The sequence below is a fragment of the Chaetomium fimeti genome (assembly GCF_033439085.1).
Source record: "Chaetomium fimeti strain CBS 168.71 chromosome Unknown B0H64scaffold_4, whole genome shotgun sequence".
NCBI classification, from domain to species: domain Eukaryota; kingdom Fungi; phylum Ascomycota; class Sordariomycetes; order Sordariales; family Chaetomiaceae; genus Chaetomium; species Chaetomium fimeti.
Genome location: NW_026944332.1, coordinates 1648418 through 1667205, shown reverse-complemented (window position 1 = coordinate 1667205; position 18788 = coordinate 1648418). Strand labels below are relative to the sequence as shown.

Genomic DNA, 18788 nt, shown 5'->3' with positions numbered 1-18788 from the left:
ATTGAAGTGAAGGAAAGTGAAGAAAATGAGAAAATAAAAGTGGAGGAAAAAGAAGAGAGAGAAAAGAAGGAGAGAAAAAAAAGAGAGGAAAAGAAACGAAGAAAAGGAATATATTTCACGTTGTCTCGGCCTCGTGGCCACGGGTTGACCCCCGACTTGCTCCTGCTCGAATATCAACAACCGTTCCTGGCCGGAGCGCCGGAGCAGGGCTCTCGGGGCGGCAACTGTGCCTATTGGCCAATTTGGACCACATTCAATGTTCTGTCAAGGGCGTTGGTGGAGCCATGCTCGCGGTGAAAGTGGGCTTGCTTCCTCCGAACCGGAAAGCGGGAGTTGATAAAGGTCTCACTTTCACAGCAAGTATCGGTCGGGCTGGTTTTGAGACATTATCCCCTTCAACTTCACAGACTTGTACATACCCATCCGCCATGGGGCCAGAAGCGGGACTCACGACAGCCATTGAGCTCCAGAGCTCCGACCACTCGCCGCGCACCGCCAGTCCGGAACGCCAGGCAGAGGATGGAAACGGACAAGAGATGCCCAGTCTGCCTCCGGTAGACACCGGCAAGGACGCCTACTTGTTCCTCGCCGCCTGCTTCATGATCGAGGCACTCGTGTGGGGTATGAATCCCAAATCAACACCCAAAACAACCCCCCCTCCCCGCCCCGAGGGCCCGGCTAACCCCTATCCAGGCTTCAGCTACTGCTTCGGTGTCTTCCAAAACTACTACAGCACCCACGAGCCGTTCATCGGCGAATCAAACCTGCCCACAATCGGGACCTGCGCTATGGTGAGGACCTCTATCTATCCCCCACCCTTCCACAAACAATCTAACAACCCCCTTAGGGAATCATGTACCTCACCGCCCCCCTAGTAATGTGGTCGCACCGCCGCTTCCCACGTCAAGCGCGCTATTCCACCATCACCGGCCTGCTCATCATGTGCCTCGCCCTCGCCCTCTCCTCCTTCTCCACCACCGTCACCCACCTCATCATCACGCAGGGCGTCTTCTACGCCATCGGCGGCTCCATCGCCTACGCCTCCTGCATCGTCTACCTCGAGCAATGGTTCGTGGCGCGCCAAGGGCTCGCCTTCGGCATCATGTGGTCGGCCACGGGCCTCTCGGGCGTCGTGCTCCCCTTGCTCCTCGAGTGGCTGCTCGCCACGCGCGGCTACCAAACCACCCTGCGCGTCTTCGCCTGCCTGGTCTTTGCCCTGACCGCCCCGCTGAGCTATTTCGTGCGCCCGCGCCTGCCGGTCGCGCAGGCGTCGCGCGCCCGGCCGTTTTCGCTGCGCTTTGTGGTGCAGCGGCCGTTTGTGCTGTACCAGCTGTTTAATGTCGCCGAGGCGGTCGGGTTCTTTTTGCCGGGGATTTATCTGCCGTCGTATGCGCGCGCTGTGCTCGGGGCGAGTCCCGTGCCGGCGGTTGTTGCTATGATGCTGGTTAATGTAGCTAGCTGGGCGGGTTGTGTCGCCATGGGCTGGCTGATCGACCGGTTGGAGGTCACGCGCTGCCTGATGGTGTCGGCGGTTGGTGCGGCTGCGGGTACGTTCTTGCTGTGGGGTCTGTCGGCGAACCTGCCCGTGCTGTACGTGTTCTGTGTTGTCTACGGTCTGTTTGCCGGGTCGTACACGTCGGCGTGGCCGGGGGTGATGAATGAGATTACCAAGGGGAAGCCCCGGGCCGCCGCGGAGGGCTCTGATGAGGGGGAGAGGAGTGCCGATGACTCGGGCAAGTTGGCTGACCCGAGCATGGTGTTTGCCTTCTTGGCCATGGGCCGTGGCGTTGGGAATATGATCTCGGGTCCCCTGAGCGAGGCCTTGGTCAAGGGGATGCCGTGGCAGGGGCAGGCCTTTGGCGGCTATGGTAGCGGTTATGGGGGTCTGATCGTCTTTACCGGCGCCTCTGCTTTCATTGGCGGCGGGAGCTATCTGTGGAAGAAGCTAGGGTGGTTGTAGGATGATGGTGCGGGCAAGCATTTGGTAGTAGCCGAAGAAGAAAATTGGATAAAAATGTGAGCCATGTTTTTGGGTTGCCCCTTTTCCGTGTACCCCGGGACCGATCCGCCTATATCTAAAACAAAACGAGAAGTGAGGTTTTGAACCGTCGGCTCATAGTACATTACAATATTTCGAACACATCTGTTACAACGCCGTGCTCCCCAATGCCCCTATCCTAGACATCCAGTTAGTAATTGGTGTTGTTCCTTTGCAGTAATGGTCGCGGATCCCACGTGTCCGGACCCGCGATGCTTTCCTCCTCATCTGTACTGCTATCATCGCTACTCTCGTCGTCCTCGCTTTTGCTGTACAAGAAGAACTGGACGAAAATGCCCATATCCAGGAGCAGGGTGCCCGCGCTGCCCGCGAGCCATGACAGATTGACCAGCATGTACTGCCAAAAGATCTGCGCGGCCTCGCCGCGTCGGCATCCCTTATCCCCCTCACACTTGGGTTCGAACGCCAGGATGGACAGCACATAGGTCAGGTTGCCGAGACAAGCAAACAGGAAGAACAGCACCGACACGCCCTCGGTCGACTTGCGCCGCCAGTTGAGCAGCAGCTGGGGCAGCCGCGAGCCCAGGTACAGCACGGCGCAGAGCCACCCAAAGACCTGACCCAGCGTGTTGAACTCGAGCGGATCCTGCTGGCCGTCACGCGGCGGGCCCGCATCGCCATCGCCGTCGCCGTCGCCGCCCCGCCCGTACGTCCGGCTCAACCACCACCCGGCCACGCCCGCGGCGCACACCATGAGCACGGCCAGGCTGTTGAAGGCGACCGCTTGCGTCCAGGTCGTCGGCGTAGGCGCGGGCGCCGTCTCGGGTTCCTCGCTCACGAACGGCACCGCCGGCGAGAGATGGGTCCAGGAGCCCCGCCGTTCGCGCTCCTCAATGCTGTAGTACGGCGACCGTTCCGGGTGGACAGACGAAGCGGCAGCAGCAGCAGCGCCTTCACCAACCCCACCAGTGAGCAACCCCGTCCGCTCGTTCGGCTCGCCGGCGTGGTAGTGCCCGTTTCCGTTTCCGTCTCCGTTGCCGTTGCGCCTCGACTTGGACGGTGGTGGTGGAGCGGGAGGGGCGACATGGTCCCGTAGGGTGAAGCCGCGGTAGTAGAAGCACTGCACCATCAGCACGAGGTCGGCGATGGTGTAGTAGACGGCGAGGATGAGCATGGTCGGCAGCACCCCCTGCAGCACGGCGCCCAGGATGTTGAAGACATCGCCGAGCAGCCAGACGACGACGAACTGGATCGACAGGCCCTCGGCGCTGCCGCGGCGGAAGTTCTCGACGATCTGGGGCGAGAAGACGACGACCCAGCAGGCGATGGATATGGAGCTGTGGGTGGTTTGTTAACATGGGGTGTTCTTCTTTTCCGGGAGGGTATGGATGGGATGGGGTGTGGTGTTGTGTTTTCAGTGGAACGAAGAGTGCAATGTGCTGCTGCTATAGGCGTACCCGCAAATGCCCGAGATGGCCTCAACGTCGAGGTTCAGATTCTCGGTTGGCGGCGCCATTGGGATAAAATCTGAATGCCAATGGTCCCTGTCAGGGAAAGATCGAAGGACTGAACCAGCAGAAACGGAGTTCGTCTCGAGACAAGATTGAAGAAACTTTTATCTCGAAACAAACGAAACGGCGGGTTGGGACTCCAAAAAGTTCTCTCCAAATTAGGCCTTGTCATGCGAACTCCGTTGCTAGCAATTGATAAAAGGTACGAAGTGAATGGTCTGGTCTGATGGGTGTTGCAAGAGGAAAAGTCTCGGGGGTGGTCCAAGTCAAGGGCGAGTCATGGATGTGCATTCCCCAATCAGAGGAAGAGTTGCATTCGAAGGTTTCTTTTTGTGGAGAAGGTGGACCGAGCGGAGCACTGCGGAGCTCGCTCTTTGATGACGTAATTACTGTTATGGGAACCTCCGCGTCTCCATCCATGCTCCTTGTATTAAACTGAAAGCTTGCGGAGCTAGATATTGTCTACCTCTTGGGAAAAAAGCATTTTCATACATACATAGGAGTCGATTGCGTTTTTAGTAGAGATTGTTGTTCGTTGTTTAATTCCCCAAGACTACCTCCAAGAAGGAGAATCTGCTGCTGGCTGTTCTCATTGGAGATACTTCGTACATGAATACACCGTAATTCTCGGCTCCTCCCCCACACAGCACAGAACCTTATCGATAACAACGAACAGCAACGCTGGTCGTCGTCCACTCATCGGACCTTAACTCCGGCTCTCGAACCCACGATCCATCTTTCTGCTCTATCAATCGATCAGAGGCATCGGGAACCGTAAGCTTACCTTGAGCTGAGTTCCTCCAGACAATCGATTACTCCGAAAACCGACATTACAATAACAACCGCACAACCCGAAAAACCAAAGCCAACGCGAGCTCCAATCCGGAAAGAAGCATAATCCTAGCACGACCTACGCCCGATCGGCCGGGACTTCTCGGTCCATGCCTCCACCGGCGTACATGCCACCCGCTCCTGGCCCGTCCAACCCAAACACGACTCCCTTCCAACCCCCATCGTCCACATCCCCAAACCCTTCCAGGCGAAGACGCCGCGTCGATTCCGATTCCGAATCGACCACGCCCCGCCCTGCATTCCGCTCGAACTCGAACTCGAACTCCAACTCGAACTCGAACCCCAAGCGCCCACGCTCCGAACACTACAACCCACCACCCACAACCTCAACCTCCCCATCCGTCACCACAATGTCCGCCAAAGTCCAGGGCAAGCGCCCCGAGGTGATAGACCTCACCTACAGTCCCGCGGGCGTCGCCAGCCCCGCGTCCCGTCAGTCGTCGCCCTATCACCACCAACCCCGCCCCGCCCTCCAACCACACCTCGGCTCCCGCCGATTCGTCATCAAGAACCTCCGGCCCGCATCCCAACCCGCACCAGCACCAACACCCACCCCAGACTCGGCGGCACCCGCCCCACCCTCAAAATCATCCTCCACAACAACAACAACAACGGCAACACCCCCAACCGCCGCAGCAGCCCCCGCCAGCACGGCCGTCGCGACGCACTACGCGCGCATCCTCGCGGACCTGGACGCCGCCCTGGACAGCGTCTTTGCCGGCCGGCCCGTGGCCGTCTCCATGGAGCGGCTGTACCGCGGCGTCGAGGACGTGTGCCGCAAGGGCGACGCCGCCGCCCTGACCGCCCAGCTGCGCGCGCGCTGCGACGCCTGGCTGAGCAGCCGTGATATGCTGGGTGGGCTGTGGGAGGGGTTTGATGCTGCCGGTTGGAAGGTTGTGGGTGTGAGTGGGAAGGGTGCGGGTGGTGGTGAGGGTGGGAATGGGGATGGGAATGGGAATGAGGGGGTGGGGGATGTGTTGTTGAAGGGGGTTGTGGGGAGGTGGGGGCGGTGGAATAAGGTGATTTTTGTTGTGAGGGGGTTGTATAGCTTTCTAGATCGGGGGTATCTGTTGTTGTTGGGTGGTGGGGAGGGGGCCAAGGGGAAGCAGGGGATTAATGAGATGGGGCTTTCGCTGTTCCGGAAGGCCGTGTTTGGCGGCTCGTCGTCCAAGGGGCAGACGGCCTCGCCGTACGGCAGGGCGGTGTTAGAGGGGGTGTGTCGGCTGGTGGACTATTCGCGGTATGGAGATGAGCGGGCCGATGATGAGCTTTTGAGGCAGGCGATCAAGATGCTGCGGCTTTGTGGCGTCTACGGCAAGTCGTTTGAGCCCATGTTTTTGGTCATGTCGCATCGCTACTACGAGCAGTTCGCCAGCGATGTGAGCGCCTCGTACGGCCTGAAGGATTACATCGGCGCGGTTGCGGCGGTGCTGGAACGGGAGGGCGCGAGGTGCGATGGTTTCAACTTCGAGAGCACCACCAAGCGGCAGCTGCTAGGCGATGCCCACCACGTTTTGATCGAGAAATACGCCGAAAAGCTACTCGACACTGGCAGCGTGGCGAAGCTGCTGGACGCCCAGGATGTCGAATCCATGAAGGCGCTCTACGAGCTGCTGAAGCTGTCTGGCCTGCAGAAACGGCTCAAGGGCCCCTGGGAGCTCTACATCCGGGAAACGGGCTCTGCCATCGTCAGCGATACCACCCGCGGAGACGAAATGGTCATCCGCCTGCTGGAGCTGAGGCGGTCCCTGGACACCATGATCCGGGATGCCTTCTCCAAAGACGACGTCTTCTACTACGGCCTGAGGGAGTCGTTCGGCAACTTCATCAACAGCAGGAAGAATACCTCGGTGTGGGGCACAGGCACGTCCAAGGTCGGCGAGATGATTGCCAAGTACATCGACATGCTCCTGCGCGGGGGTCTTAAGACGCTCCCCAAGTCGCTCTTATCGGACAACAAGGACAGGGCGGATGCCGAGATGAGCGGCGTGGCAAGCGCCGGTGACGAAGACGCCGAGCTGGACCGGCAGTTGGACTACGGCCTTGAGCTGTTCCGCTTCATCGAAGGCAAGGACGTCTTCGAAGCCTTTTACAAGAAAGATCTCGCGCGCCGCTTGCTCCTTGGTCGCAGCGCAAGCCAGGACGCCGAGCGGAGTATGCTCGCAAAGCTCAAGGTCGAATGCGGGTCTAGCTTCACCCACAACCTAGAACAGATGTTCAAAGACCAGGCGTTGGCCAAAGAAGAGATGGCATCCTATAAGCAGTGGTTTAGCGGCACGGGGCGGAGCGATGGCGGCGTCGACCTGACAGTCAACATCCTCTCGGCCGCGGCGTGGCCAACCTTCCCCGAGGTGAAGATTCACCTCCCCAAGGAGGTGCTCGAGCAGATCAACACCTTCGACGGGTACTACAAATCCAAGCACACCGGCAGGCGGCTGACGTGGATGCACAACATGGCGCACTGCGTCGTCGGAGCCCGGTTCAACCGCGGCTCCAAGGACCTCCTCGTCAGCGCGCCCCAGGCCGCCGTCCTCATGCTCTTCAACGAGGTCGAGGACGACGACCCCAAGAGAAAAGCCGCCGGCGTGCTCGCGTACGAGCAAATCTCCCAGTCCACCGGCCTCCAGGGCGGCGAGCTCGACCGCACCCTGCAGTCCCTGGCCTGCGGCCGGGTCCGCGTGCTGACCAAGCACCCCAAGGGCCGCGAGGTGGCCCCCACCGACACCTTCACGGTCAACAAGGCCTTCACGGACCCCAAGTTCCGCATCAAGATCAACCAGATCCAGATGAAGGAGACCAAGGAGGAGAACCGCGCGACCCACCAGCGCGTCGCCGCCGACCGCCAGTTCGAGACCCAGGCCGCCATCGTCCGCATCATGAAGAGCCGGAAGAAGATGACGCATTCTCAGCTGGTCGCTGAGGTCATCGACCAGACTAAGAGCAGGGGGTCGGTGGATCCCGCGGATATCAAGGCGAATATTGAGAAGTGAGTCTCGTGTTCTATTTTCGCTGTTTAATGTGTGGGTGTGGGTGTGGTGCAAGTAGTGCTAACGTGGTTTGATAGGCTCATCGAGAAGGACTACCTGGAGCGCGAGGACGGATCGTATACGTACTTGGCGTAGGCAACCTCTTGAGGCTGTGCTTGTGTGCTGTCGTTTGGGGTGGTGTGGATACGGGAGAGCGGGTGATGGGAAGGTGTGGTGTGCTTTGCGCCCTGTATTCATTGGAGGATGTCTGTCTCGTTAAGGTAGGCGAGACTCAATGGAACATTAGAGTGGGAGCTAGGTTCGGGTATTCCGTAGATAGATCCTCGCAGCAACTCAGGTGTGGCTATCTCATGCACGGTCTCTACAAGTTTCGTTGAGGAGGCTGTTGTTGATTCCGTCGACGACTAAGAACCACTCCCCCCCGTCAGCTGCCGTGTACAATACGGCACACACCACTGGATATACCACAGCCCGGGTATACTATAGGCTCGGTGTTACAAACCAGTCTCCAACCTTGTTCCTCACGCCTTTCTTGAGTTACGGTGACTTTGAGAGGGGCCCTTCTGCCGCTAACCGCCGACAGGTGCGGATGAGCGAGGCATATCCATCAAACTCGGTGTTCGGAAACGGCCCATCGTGATTGGTAAAGAGGATTAATGCTCGCTCTCCCCCGCCGCAGAATGGTCCAACACTGACAGCAACTCGTTGCGCCTGCAAATACCCGTGTCTTCGACGGCGCCACGGTGGTTGGCCTGCGGTTCCGAGTTCGGCAAGAGAGAATAAAGGACGAGAACTGTCCGGTTAGCGGCTGTGATCCCCCCTGCACGACCAGTTCCTGCACGCTGCGGTATGCGCTCTACTGGCGGTGCTGGTCAGGGCCAGCGGGGGTTTTTGGGGGCGATGAGCCATCGTGAGGCCATAACTAACTGAACGTCCGCGCAGCTCAGCCGGACGTTCCGCGCCACCTTGGCGTGCTTTGTACGGGTGGTAGCTATTACTGAGCACCAACTCACCACCGCTACGGTGCGGTCAGGCGGTCAGCCGTAGCACTACGTTAGATCTGCCCGAAGGACGGCTTTGAAAACGCCGTTCGGGACCTTGCAGGAGGTGCGACCCAACCTGATTCACTCGGAAACATGTTGCCGTCATGCCGTGCCACCGCCCAACCGTTAATAACCGTCGAGAGAGATTGGTTGGATGGTTGGATGGTTGGATGCTCCCAGATTCCTTCGAGGCTCCGGATAGCCGCATGGACCGTCCCCTTGACCGGCGGTTGCCCGCACAGAACCGGTCTCGAATCATCTTTGTGCGACTTTTGCAAGTTGACCGTTGACTACCTATTAATGTGCCAAGCTTGCAAATGCACGAAGGATCAATTGGTGTGCTCAGCGATGACGGACAAAATCAAACCACGCTCACGGTGCCCATAAGGCCAGCCTCAGCTCCATCACAGGTCGAGGTCTCGACCGAGTCCAGACCGATCTCAGGGTTACATTCCGTATGTGGGTCCAATTTTGAGCTGCCAATGATCCAACGAAGAGTTCAAGCGGTGGGGTCAATTAAACATCAGCGAAAAGACGAAAAATGCAATGGATGTGACCCACCTTTCCCATTTTCCTCCTCGGCACCGATTTTCTGGCCTCGCCGATCCGGCTGCTCCCTCCCCAACACCGGGCAAACCCACGTGGAACACCGCCGATCAATCACCCGGTTGTTTGCACCTCTGGATCCGAGTCCTGTGTCCGTATGTATGTACCTCCGAAGTAGTGTATTGCAGACCTCATGAGAACCTCGCACAGGAACTCCCTCAGATAAAGAGGTCGTCGGACCGTGCCTGCCCGGTTTGGAGACTCGCCCATATGTACAGACCTTCGAGTTATAGGCAGGCATGCAGGTAGGTTGTTCCTTCCATCTCCTTCTTTCTCCGGAATTCCCCAGGCAGTGAGTCGCAGTTATTGGACGAATGTTGGGCCCGGATTGAGAACTCAACGGTGCGCATGAAATCTCGCTTAAGCCCGATATTTTGTTTCTTGGTTCTCACAACTCCCAACTTGTTTTCGAAAATGACAGACACGAACATTTCTCACGCTCTACGAATAGTTATGTGCCAATTCATTTCCAACCCAGTTCCAACTTGTTTTCTAGCCGCTGGAGCCAATCTGTACCTGCGTGCCCCGCGCGCTTGGCCAGAGCACAGCGTCCGGCCCGCCATCCGATGATTGCTTCATCTCGGCTTGATATCATTCAGTCATTCAGCCATTCATCAGCCCGTGATGCAGTCCCTTGCTTTTGACACGTTGGATGAAGCTGAGGGGGCGGCCAAAGCTGGCACAGTACTTCTGTAGGTACACGACATGAGACGGTGCCGCAAACGCCTCCCCCATCGATACCGCCGTCTCCACAATTTCCAAGTATTCTCGTGGATGCCTTCACAAGCAAGCAAGCACCGCTTCGGGCAGGTCAGAATTCGTCACGCGTCTCGATACCATCGCTTCGATAATACATATCTGCGGGCTACCAATAAATCAACACACCACTGCTCTGTCGCCGGCTTGAAAGAACAGCCCAGCCCACCCCGTGCCGTCCTCGTTCATCGCCAAGATCTGAGAGGCGTTGGTGTGCCGCCAAAAGAGGAAAAGCCCGCTCAATAGACGATGGCCCCAGCTGCCCCAACCGGCCCAGCCCACAGCTCCCCTGAACTTGGAGCCCGGGGGGTGCTCGCCATTGGTTCAGAAAGCCCGATCGTGGTTTCTGCCAAGGGTCCCCAGCGGGTGGGTGGGTGGTCCAGCAGCCCGACCCCTGGAGCAGATCGTGGAAGTTGTTCTCGCCCATGCGCTGTGCCGCGTTTTGTTTCTATTTTATCATTGCTTGCTGCTCCAAGCCTTCCAACGCCCTCCGCCGCCCTTAGAACAACGTCGGTTGACAAGCCTCTCCGGTCCCTGATCGAACACCATACGGGACTTCGGACACGGTTAGCCATCACCATCACCACGACACAGGCACGGCAGGCCAGCTGAGAAGCATACAACCCACACGAAGCACACCACCCTTTGTGCCCTGCCCTCGTCGGTCAGTCGTCAGCTTGTTTGCCCAACTTGGCGGCGGCATTACGACCGAAATTCGATTGCTTGCCCGATTGGTGTCGCCCGCCTTCCGTCCGGCACTGCGTATATTTACCCGGATCGCCCATATTGGCGAACCCACTAGCACTCACGAGCGCCGAGTTCTCTGAGAGTTTCCCAGTTTCTTGTGACTCGAAACCTCTTCGCCAGGATCCCCGCGTGCTCTCCCCGCGGCCGAGAGAGTCTGGACCATCCGATATAATACGGACGACTGCTGCGTTCGTTGGCGAGGCTCGGTTGCAACTCCCGTCAACGACATCTCGACGGCCTGAAACTTAGTGTTGCAGTCCCGCATCCGCCAGACGCCGATCTGCCTGTCCGACCCGGGCAATTGGATACCCAGTCACTCGTTATACTACCGAGAGCCGTTGCACAGAGTGATGTTGCACCGGATCACTCCTGCAACTACAACGTCATGACCTCCACCGCAGTGTCATCCGGGACCGGCCACGCTCCCCGCCCGTTGTCTCGGCCGGACTGCCGCCTCCCGTCGGCGCACAAGCGGCAGACGGCACCATGGGTCGTGATACTCGCCGTCTTCCTTTGTTTCGTTTCACACACACTAGCAGCCACCCCAAACCCTGCCGCGCCGGTCGAAACTCTGGTCATCGACCACAAAGCGCTGCACAAACCGCCGCACCCGGAGGGCCAAAGATGGGCCATGTCACACGAGCACGAGATTCGGAGGAGGAAGGTGCAGAAACGGGCCACGTCGGACGAGCCCGAGGAATCAGACTCAACCGAGTCGTCCGAGCCTTCCAAGACGTCTGCAACCCACTCCGTGACGACGACATTCTCCATCGGCGTGGGCTCGCCGAAGTCCTCTAGTACCAGCACCACTGTGGCCGCCAGCGCTCTCCCCAGCATCCTCGACAGCGTGGCTGCGGAATTTTCTCTGGGCCCCAACGGCGAGCCCGCGCCCTGTCCGATCTTTATCAACTCTTTCCTCAATGACCCCGACTTCAAACAATGCTACCCCCTGTCGATGCTCTTCAGTGTAAGTGCAACGCCAGAACCCGTTCCGCTTTCCATGCCTAACCCCCGCGACAGGGATCCCAGTCCTTCTACGATGCCCAGACCTCGCTCGTCAGCATCACACGCACTCTGGACGCAACCTGCGCCGCCGACGTGACCTTCTGCACCTCATACCTGAAGCAGCTCGCGCAGAACCTCACCGCCCCCGAGAACTGCGAGGCCGACTATAACCGCCGCTTGCCCTCTGTCATGGACATCTACCGCGCCATGGTCGCCTACGAGCCCGTCTACAACGCCGGCTGCCTGCGCGACCCGGAAACGGGCGCCTACTGCTACGCCAACGCCGTCACCAACCAGACTAGCTCCAACTTCACCTACATTTACTGGCTGCCGCTCAACCTTACCCTGCCCGGCACCACCCTGCCCTGCGGCTACTGCCTGCGGCGGACCATGGCCATATACCAGCGCGCCACCGCCGACCGCACCCAGCTGATCACCAACACGTACGTCGCCGCTGCCGAGCAGGTCAACACCATCTGCGGTCCGAATTTCGCGAACGAGTCGCTGGCGGATGTCTCCGTTTCCGCCGCGCCGACCATGAGCCGGTCGGCGACGTGGCTGGGGACGGCATTGCCGTTGGCTTTTGGGCTCGTCGTGTGGCTCATTTGAATGTCGAGGGGTGATCAAGCTTTGATCTTCTTTCTCTTCTTTCTTCCATCGCCTTTTTCTTTTCTTGGTTACTTGGTTTGATGGGTTAGGGCAGGATAAAAAGCGGTGGGCCGGCTGCATTTGGAGGCTGGCGTTTTGCAGGCTTTTGTTTTTTCGAGGGGGGTAGCGGGTGAGCAAGCATGGTGTTATAGGTGCTATTTTGAGTTAACTCGGCTGCCTTTTACGGATGGTTATGAGGCTTGGGAATATATGAAATCTCGTCAGCAGCGATGGGTTTTGCGGCGAGGACTTGGGACGAGCTGCGGTATTGGTATTGGTTTGGTCCGTCGGTGCATTGGCGGCTTGCGTTGAGTTATGATACCTTCCTGTATATATTTCGGGCCGCGTGGTCTACGTACTGGATGTTTTTTGCGGTACTTCCAGTCGGTAGGTGGCTGGTTGGTAGGAAATGTAATGTTTAAGATGCCCGCTCGTTCTCGCTGTGATGTTGTTGCGTGCTGGGTTGGGGGACCCTGGTGCAGCATGGAATCTCATCTCGTTCAAGGTTCTGACCGCTGAGCCATCAACCCATTGTCGCTTGGCTAATTCTCCTCGAAAGACTCCTGTACTGTGTTACTTGTGTGTGGTGTTTTGGGTGGCTTAGGATATGGCTCAGGGGTTTGTTTACTTCCCAGGATCTCAATGCCCTGCCCTGGTCACGGTCATTGTTCAACAAAAGCTCAATGTATCTGAGGACTTGAACGTATATAACACTTCATACGTATAGTCCTGATTGCCTGCCACATTGTGGGTTCAATTGATTCTGGCTGGTTGGTAGGTGTGGAAGACACCGGGTATCCGATATTGGGCAGCGATGGAAAATGCTCTGAAAACAATGCTGTCTTGGGTCTACAGGTGATTTTAGGCACATTCTTGTATTGCACAAAGAGGACCTGTAAAAAGTTGGAAGTCATGAATCGTGCCCTAGAAGCTAACCGATAGGGCTACACGGAGCCACAGCCTGGATAACGGATCAGATGACCAGCTGACGCCAGTGATGAGGGGAATACTTATATAGGTTCGGACGAAGATGTCCTTATACTCACGGATCCGCTTAGAACCTCTGCGAGGGCGGCGCACGGTGCTAGAGCAGCTGAGATACCACGTCGTCTAAGCGTCATGACACGATTCTAGCGTGGTCATAGCTACTGCTGCCTCCTCACCGTGCATAAATACGGGCCTGTTCCGTGCTTCTACTTTCCCACCTTTTCCTTTGCTTTGCTCACCCGAAGATTAACGAGTCCGCATCGCAATGTCCGGCCTTGCATCTGCTTCTTCGTCCGGTGCCCCGACTCCCGAGTCCATGGGCAACCCCGATGGTAACTTTTCTGTCCCCCAAGGGGCGTCTCCTGACAGTCCACCTCCCCCGGGCTTTCGTCGTGCACCAATAGGTCCTCGAGGCGTTCAACAGCCGTACCTCCGGCCGTACCTCCCGCCGCAGCCGCAGCGGCCCCTTGCGGCACCGTCATTCACTGGTCCCGGGACCTCATCACTATCGCCAGACCCCACGGACCCTTCTTTGTGCCCGAAAGAGCATCATCTCCTGGAACCGGCACCTCCCGGATACCACTGGCTCCAAGACCCCGCAACCGCGAACGACCAGCCCCGACATCACCCGCCCCAACCGGCGGCCCTCCCCGACCGCCAACCGACCACGAGACAAAGGGAGCCCGTACCCGCCAACCTCCCTCCTAAACCGTCCAACCTCCCCCCCAAACCCGCCCACCACCCCCCGCACGCGCTCTGGTGCCCCATCACCCTGTCCTGGTACCCACCCCTCCCCAACACCTGCTACTGCCCGCTCTTGCCCACGGGGCCGCAAGACAACAACGACAACAACAACAACAACAACAACAACACGGCCTGGGTCCGGGGCAGCAGCGGGGTCCCGCCGCACGCGTGGCTGCTCCGCCCGCAGGGGTATGACGTGTTCCCGGCGCCGTACCCGACGTCGGAGTGCGCGCGCTGCCGGGACATGGGCCGTTTGGGGTTGGTGCGTGATGGGTGTCCGGTTCATGATGGACCGGGCTGGTCATTAAGGTAGGGCGGAGGGATGGCTACCATTGTGTGTTTGTTTTGCTGTTTCTGTTGGAGGTAGTGAGCATGGAATCTGTACTTGATACATGTGGTTGTTGTTGCGTGAGTAGACGGAACTGGGCTGAGATTTATTTTGTGATTAGATGGCAACTATGATATGAAGCAGAAATGGAGAGAACTCACTCCAACATGCTGAACCCACGGGATTTTCTTTGACCCATGCCGATGACATTGAATAAGCAGATCCCGATGGTGCTGGTGGGCGAATTACTCATCACTTCGCTCACTGTCACTGGTGGGCGACGTCGGTGGAGCGGCGCCGGCTCCGACCCAGCGGCGATGGACCCCGCTCCCGCGCAGATCGGAAATTCCGGGCTGCTACTATTCGTAGGTAGATCGGTACTCTTGATCCAGCGCAGAATCGTACCAAGTACCTATCATAAGCGGGCAGGATATAAAAAGCAAACGCCAACTCACAGCCGTCACTCACCTCTCCCACCCAACTCACGCCCAACCACCCACCCCTAAAGTCATCTCCCACCCATCAGACCGCCATCCATCCATATAGTCCAACTCTACTCTTACTCCAACACCCACCCCCAAATCCCAAAATCCAACTCCCAAATCCCAAAACTCCAAACCCCAAAAACCCAACTCCCAAAACTCAAACTCAAACACACACAACCACCACCACCACCATGCCCACCCCATCCCTCCCAACCCTTCCCCTGGAAACCTCCCACCTCTCCCAAAAGCACGGCCGCGAAACGGCCAACTACTTCTCCGGCAGCCCGCTCAACCGGCTGTCCTTCCTGCGCGCCGACACCGCCTTTTTGCGCGCCGCCTTCGCCCACCGCGACGCCCGCTTCCTCTTGCTCAACGGCCTCGCCCCCCTCGTATGGCAGGCCGACGGGACGCGGCTCGCGTTCGCGACCTACGCCGACGTGGCGCCGCTGACGGGGCCGGAGCCGTTCGCGCGGACCGAGGAGGAGATGGTGGCGGGGTTTGATTCGGGCGTGGAGGGGGTGACGGTGGTGTTTTTGGGGGTGGATGAGAAGGCGGGGGTGGTGGTGGTGGATGAAGGGGAGGGGGAAAAGCCGGGGGTGGAGGAGTTGCAGCAGGAGGGGTTTGCGTATAAGGATTTCAAGGGCGCGCCGTACTTTGCCGTGGATGTCACGCCGAGGGGGGGGTTGGCTGGTAAGGCGGAGGCGTTGGTTAAGGGGATGGTGGAGAAGGGGTGTACGTTCAAGGAGACTACGCCGCGGAGTATGGGGTTGCAGGCGGGGCAGGGTCAGTTCATCTCTCTCTCTCTTACACCACTTACGCGTCCCCTCTTTCACCCACCTGTCGAGATGGGAGCTCAGCGATATTGATCTGGTACTGACACGCAACCCCCAACCAGCCGCCATGTACGGGCAGGCGCGCGCGCTGGTGGACTGGAACGCGCGCACGCCCTTCTGCGCGCAGTGCGGGCAGCCGACGCTCTCGGTGCACGCGGGCACGAAGCGGGTGTGCCCGCCGACGGACAGGGCCGGGGTGGCCGAGGGGGAGCCGGCGCGGGCGCGGCGGCCCTGCGCGACGCGCGGCGTCGTGTCCAACCACAGCTTCCCGCGCACCGACCCGACCGTCATTATGGCCATCGTCAGCGCCGACGGCACCAAGGTGCTGCTCGGCCGCCAGCGCCGCTGGCCCCAGTACTGGTTCAGCACGCTCGCCGGCTTCCAGGAGCCCGGCGAGTCCATCGAGGAGGCGGTCCGCCGCGAGGTCTGGGAGGAGAGCGGCGTGACCGTGGGGCGGGTTATCCTGCACAGCTCGCAGCCGTGGCCGTTCCCGGCGAGCCTGATGATCGGCGCCATCGGCCAGGCCGTGCCGGGGGATGGGGAGAAGATCTACCTGGGACACGATGCCGAGCTGGAGAGTGCCAAGTGGTTCCCGTTAGAGGAGGTGAAGGAGGCGTTGGCGACAGGGACGAGCAACATGGGCGAGGGCGCGCCCGAGGGCTATGTCGAGGGCGACTTAAGGCTGCCGCCGCAGACGGCCATTGCGAATCGCTTGATAACCGCTGTGGTTGAGGAGTGGTGGGTCCAGCCGAAGATGTAGAAGCGCAGAGGGAGGGGCAGTTATAGACCGGATAGAGCATGATAGAACATAGATGGGCAAGGTGTCATGGCCATCGGACTGTGTAAATTGGAAAGATTTATGAATCCATCCAACGTCAGCCTCGAAGACAGCAATCCGGGTTTCAACATTACGACTCGCGTGCTTTTGGAGCTGGCTAGCTTGACATACTGCATGGAAGAACTGTTTACTCCCCGTCGCATAAGATTTAATAATGAAATTCTCGAATCCCGCAGCATGGGCATCCACGAAGCAAAAGACTCCATCTCAACCTGCAAGCTGAGCACAGGAGTGGTGGGTTGCCGATTCCGCAACAGCATTCAACGAGCAGCAGCCTCAGCCAGGCGGGCCCCACCAAGCCCCAGCTGCAGCCAAGCCCTAACCAATCCTCAGCCAATCACCCCACCCCAATCCACACCCCACCCATCCTCCCCCGCCCCACCCGCAAAACGTCCATAAAAAAACTTTCCCACCTCCCCAACTTCCTCCCCTTCCCTTTCCCTCCCTCATCAGCAACACCAAAACTCGCAAGAGGGGACGCCCGTCCGTCTCCCCTGCACCGCCACGTGAAGCGGAAGATAGGCATTTCAAGGGCTTTTACCCCCCCTTTTGCGACGTCTTGGTGTTGTTGACCGGCGGCTCCGCACAGCGGCTTGCTGAGGGTTAGTCTCTTTCCTCGATGATTCTTCCTCCGTTCCCGGCCTCCAACAGCAACGTCCTCCTCCGGGGGGGTGCGTTAGACCATCTCTTCCCTTGATACTTAGCTGCGGACGGCGACTCGCCGAGGTCCGCGGCCGTGGGGTGGTCTCGACATATCTTGTTTTGTTTTTTGTGCATTTGTGCGTTTGTGATGCCATGGTGTGGTCGGTGTGTGCCTGTCAAATTGCTGGATTTGTGCGGGTTGAGTGAGCACTCGAGCGACTGGGCTTATCGCGCGGTGCGATCCGGTGACAACCTAAGCTTGTTTGGATGCGAGGGCTGGAGTAAAAAGCAGTCCTCGTCGTGTCCCCTCCAGTTAAGGCACGACATGCTCCATGTGAATAGGCCCAGAAAGAGCGCGGTTTGTCGAGTGCGCATGATTGGGTTTTCTCGCTGCGAGATGGCGTGACGGTAATTCATCACGGCACAATGTCAATGCCTACCTAGCCAAGTGATGGGATGCCAGTTCGTTCAATCAATCAGGCCGCCCGTCTGGCTCGTTCTGCATACAACAGCGGAAAAGGCCATGGTCGTCAAGAGGCATGATAGAGATATCGTCACATCGGCGCCGGGAAAGAAAATCACAGAGCAACCGTTATTCATTAACTATGATACCGAGTCTTCGCCAGCCTTCGCCAGCGAGATTCAACCATGCTATGAATTATGCTCTGTGTGGCCCGAGTGACCCCAGACCCTTTTCATCACCCCGCTTAGTAGATGCGCTTGGGGGGCGACATGGTAGCCTTGATGGTGAGGCTACCAACGTTCTGCCAGCCCTTCTTGAGCAGCGAGACCAGGTAGTTGATGGCCAACATGATGTTGGCGATCAGCTGGTCCGAGGTCATGCCGACGTTGCCGACGGCGACACCCATGCACAGAACCTTCTTGAGCTGGAACTTGACGGTTGACTTGACCTCGGTAATCTTGGCGCTGAGGTCGTCGGCGTGCGAGACGGGGGTGGGGAACTTGCCGGCTGTGGACGGTTAGTGTCTGCTGTTGCCAGTGCGAGGGTGCGGCGGGGTTGATTGAACTTACCCTTGGACAGACCGGGGCCAAGAAGACGGGGGATCTGCTTGATCAGGGTGTCGGAGGCGACGAAGGCATCGTACTTGCGAGCCAGCTTCTTGATGAGCTTCTTGTTCTTGTTGAGCTTCTTCAAGTCGTCGGCGCTCATGGCGTCGACACCGCCGTGCTTGGCCCTGTCGATATCGTGCTGGTCACCCAGGATGCAGATGGCCATGTTCGGGCGGGGGACGGAGGGCAGCTTGACAGTGCCGGAGAAACCTGGAGTTTTGGTTAGACTGCAGTCGCTCCTAGTTCGGTGTCGCTCGACGTACGCTTGTCACGCTGGGGGTCATAGTTCTTCAGGCCGATCTGGAGTCTTTGTGGCTGTTAGTTGGCGACTTCCAAGTTGATACACTCATTTGTGCGGGCGGCTTACTCGACGGTCTCCAGAAAGTTACGCTTCTTGGTCTCGTTGCTGTACTCGAGGAGCTCAGCAACGTTCTGACGCACACCGGCTGTGAACTGGTTAGTCTGGGAATCACCGAGTCGTTGGTGGCAGTTATCGCATACCGACGGTAATTTTAGACATGATGGCCGTCTTCCAGTAGAATTTCTTCTATAGGTGAGGTTTATTGCGTCGTTGACGAGAAAGTTGCGAAGTTGGAGTTCGAGGGAATGAATTTGCGACCGCACTGGGGCATTTTCAAGTGTGGGACAGCGGGGAGTGCTGCAAGAATACGCTAGTCCATATTGGGCTGACCGTGGCTTTGTGGGG

At 58.5% G+C, this 18788-nt stretch overlaps 7 protein-coding genes across 7 annotated transcripts; 5 read left to right on the top strand and 2 right to left on the bottom strand.

Moving 5' to 3' along the window:
• Positions 1-428: 428 nt before the first annotated feature.
• B0H64DRAFT_442009 (major facilitator superfamily domain-containing protein) lies at positions 429-1960 on the top strand (the record flags this gene model as incomplete). The annotated part of the gene is made up of 3 exons (XM_062806609.1): positions 429-621; positions 694-791; positions 848-1960. The coding sequence occupies 3 exons, from the start codon at positions 429-431 to the stop codon at positions 1958-1960; spliced, it is 1404 nt and encodes a 467-aa protein (XP_062659148.1).
• A 114-nt stretch (positions 1961-2074) lies between these two features.
• B0H64DRAFT_150521 (PQ loop repeat-domain-containing protein) lies at positions 2075-3596 on the bottom strand. Its single transcript, XM_062798424.1, has 2 exons — positions 3457-3596; positions 2075-3336 (listed from the first exon to the last, which is right to left on the bottom strand). The coding sequence occupies exons 1-2, from the start codon at positions 3513-3515 to the stop codon at positions 2190-2192; spliced, it is 1206 nt and encodes a 401-aa protein (XP_062659147.1). The 5' UTR covers positions 3516-3596; the 3' UTR covers positions 2075-2189.
• A 1770-nt stretch (positions 3597-5366) lies between these two features.
• On the top strand, positions 5367-7744 carry B0H64DRAFT_395816 (Cullin). Its single transcript, XM_062803794.1, has 2 exons — positions 5367-7348; positions 7427-7744. Exons 1-2 carry the CDS (start codon positions 5484-5486, stop codon positions 7482-7484), a joined length of 1923 nt encoding a protein of 640 aa, XP_062659146.1. The 5' UTR covers positions 5367-5483; the 3' UTR covers positions 7485-7744.
• A 2882-nt stretch (positions 7745-10626) lies between these two features.
• B0H64DRAFT_150490 (uncharacterized protein) lies at positions 10627-12250 on the top strand. The gene is made up of 2 exons (XM_062798422.1): positions 10627-11468; positions 11522-12250. The coding sequence occupies exons 1-2, from the start codon at positions 10887-10889 to the stop codon at positions 12113-12115; spliced, it is 1176 nt and encodes a 391-aa protein (XP_062659145.1). The 5' UTR covers positions 10627-10886; the 3' UTR covers positions 12116-12250.
• Positions 12251-13406: 1156 nt separating this feature from the next.
• On the top strand, positions 13407-14198 carry B0H64DRAFT_442005 (uncharacterized protein; the record flags this gene model as incomplete). Its single annotated transcript, XM_062806608.1, has 1 exon — positions 13407-14198. One exon carries the CDS (start codon positions 13407-13409, stop codon positions 14196-14198), a length of 792 nt encoding a protein of 263 aa, XP_062659144.1.
• A 296-nt stretch (positions 14199-14494) lies between these two features.
• Positions 14495-16693, top strand: B0H64DRAFT_474551 (NUDIX hydrolase domain-like protein). Its single transcript, XM_062808060.1, has 2 exons — positions 14495-15481; positions 15594-16693. Exons 1-2 carry the CDS (start codon positions 14890-14892, stop codon positions 16289-16291), a joined length of 1290 nt encoding a protein of 429 aa, XP_062659143.1. The 5' UTR covers positions 14495-14889; the 3' UTR covers positions 16292-16693.
• Positions 16694-17589: 896 nt separating this feature from the next.
• On the bottom strand, positions 17590-18734 carry B0H64DRAFT_395804 (60S ribosomal protein L10A). The gene is made up of 5 exons (XM_062803793.1): positions 18584-18734; positions 18450-18528; positions 18346-18389; positions 18044-18292; positions 17590-17981 (listed from the first exon to the last, which is right to left on the bottom strand). The coding sequence occupies exons 1-5, from the start codon at positions 18600-18602 to the stop codon at positions 17719-17721; spliced, it is 654 nt and encodes a 217-aa protein (XP_062659142.1). The 5' UTR covers positions 18603-18734; the 3' UTR covers positions 17590-17718.
• Between the last annotated feature and the right edge of the window lie 54 nt (positions 18735-18788).

Excerpts from the sequence above, each read along its gene's own strand:
- B0H64DRAFT_395804 (XM_062803793.1), bottom strand. Across the intron at positions 18,390-18,449 it reads AACTTTCTGGAGACCGTCGA|ACTCCAGATCGGCCTGAAGA; the intron begins GTAAGCCGCCCG and ends ACAGCCACAAAG. Across the intron at positions 18,293-18,345 it reads TGACCCCCAGCGTGACAAGC|GTTTCTCCGGCACTGTCAAG; the intron begins GTACGTCGAGCG and ends CCAAAACTCCAG.
- B0H64DRAFT_474551 (XM_062808060.1), top strand. The coding sequence starts at position 14,890 with ATGCCCACCCCATCCCTCCCAACCCTTCCCCTGGAAACCTCCCACCTC. Across the intron at positions 15,482-15,593 it reads GGGGTTGCAGGCGGGGCAGG|CCGCCATGTACGGGCAGGCG; the intron begins GTCAGTTCATCT and ends ACCCCCAACCAG.
- B0H64DRAFT_150490 (XM_062798422.1), top strand. The coding sequence starts at position 10,887 with ATGACCTCCACCGCAGTGTCATCCGGGACCGGCCACGCTCCCCGCCCG. Across the intron at positions 11,469-11,521 it reads CCCTGTCGATGCTCTTCAGT|GGATCCCAGTCCTTCTACGA; the intron begins GTAAGTGCAACG and ends CCCCCGCGACAG.
- B0H64DRAFT_150521 (XM_062798424.1), bottom strand. The coding sequence starts at position 3,515 with ATGGCGCCGCCAACCGAGAATCTGAACCTCGACGTTGAGGCCATCTCG. Across the intron at positions 3,337-3,456 it reads GCCATCTCGGGCATTTGCGG|CTCCATATCCATCGCCTGCT; the intron begins GTACGCCTATAG and ends AACCACCCACAG.
- B0H64DRAFT_395816 (XM_062803794.1), top strand. The coding sequence starts at position 5,484 with ATGGGGCTTTCGCTGTTCCGGAAGGCCGTGTTTGGCGGCTCGTCGTCC. Across the intron at positions 7,349-7,426 it reads ATCAAGGCGAATATTGAGAA|GCTCATCGAGAAGGACTACC; the intron begins GTGAGTCTCGTG and ends GTGGTTTGATAG.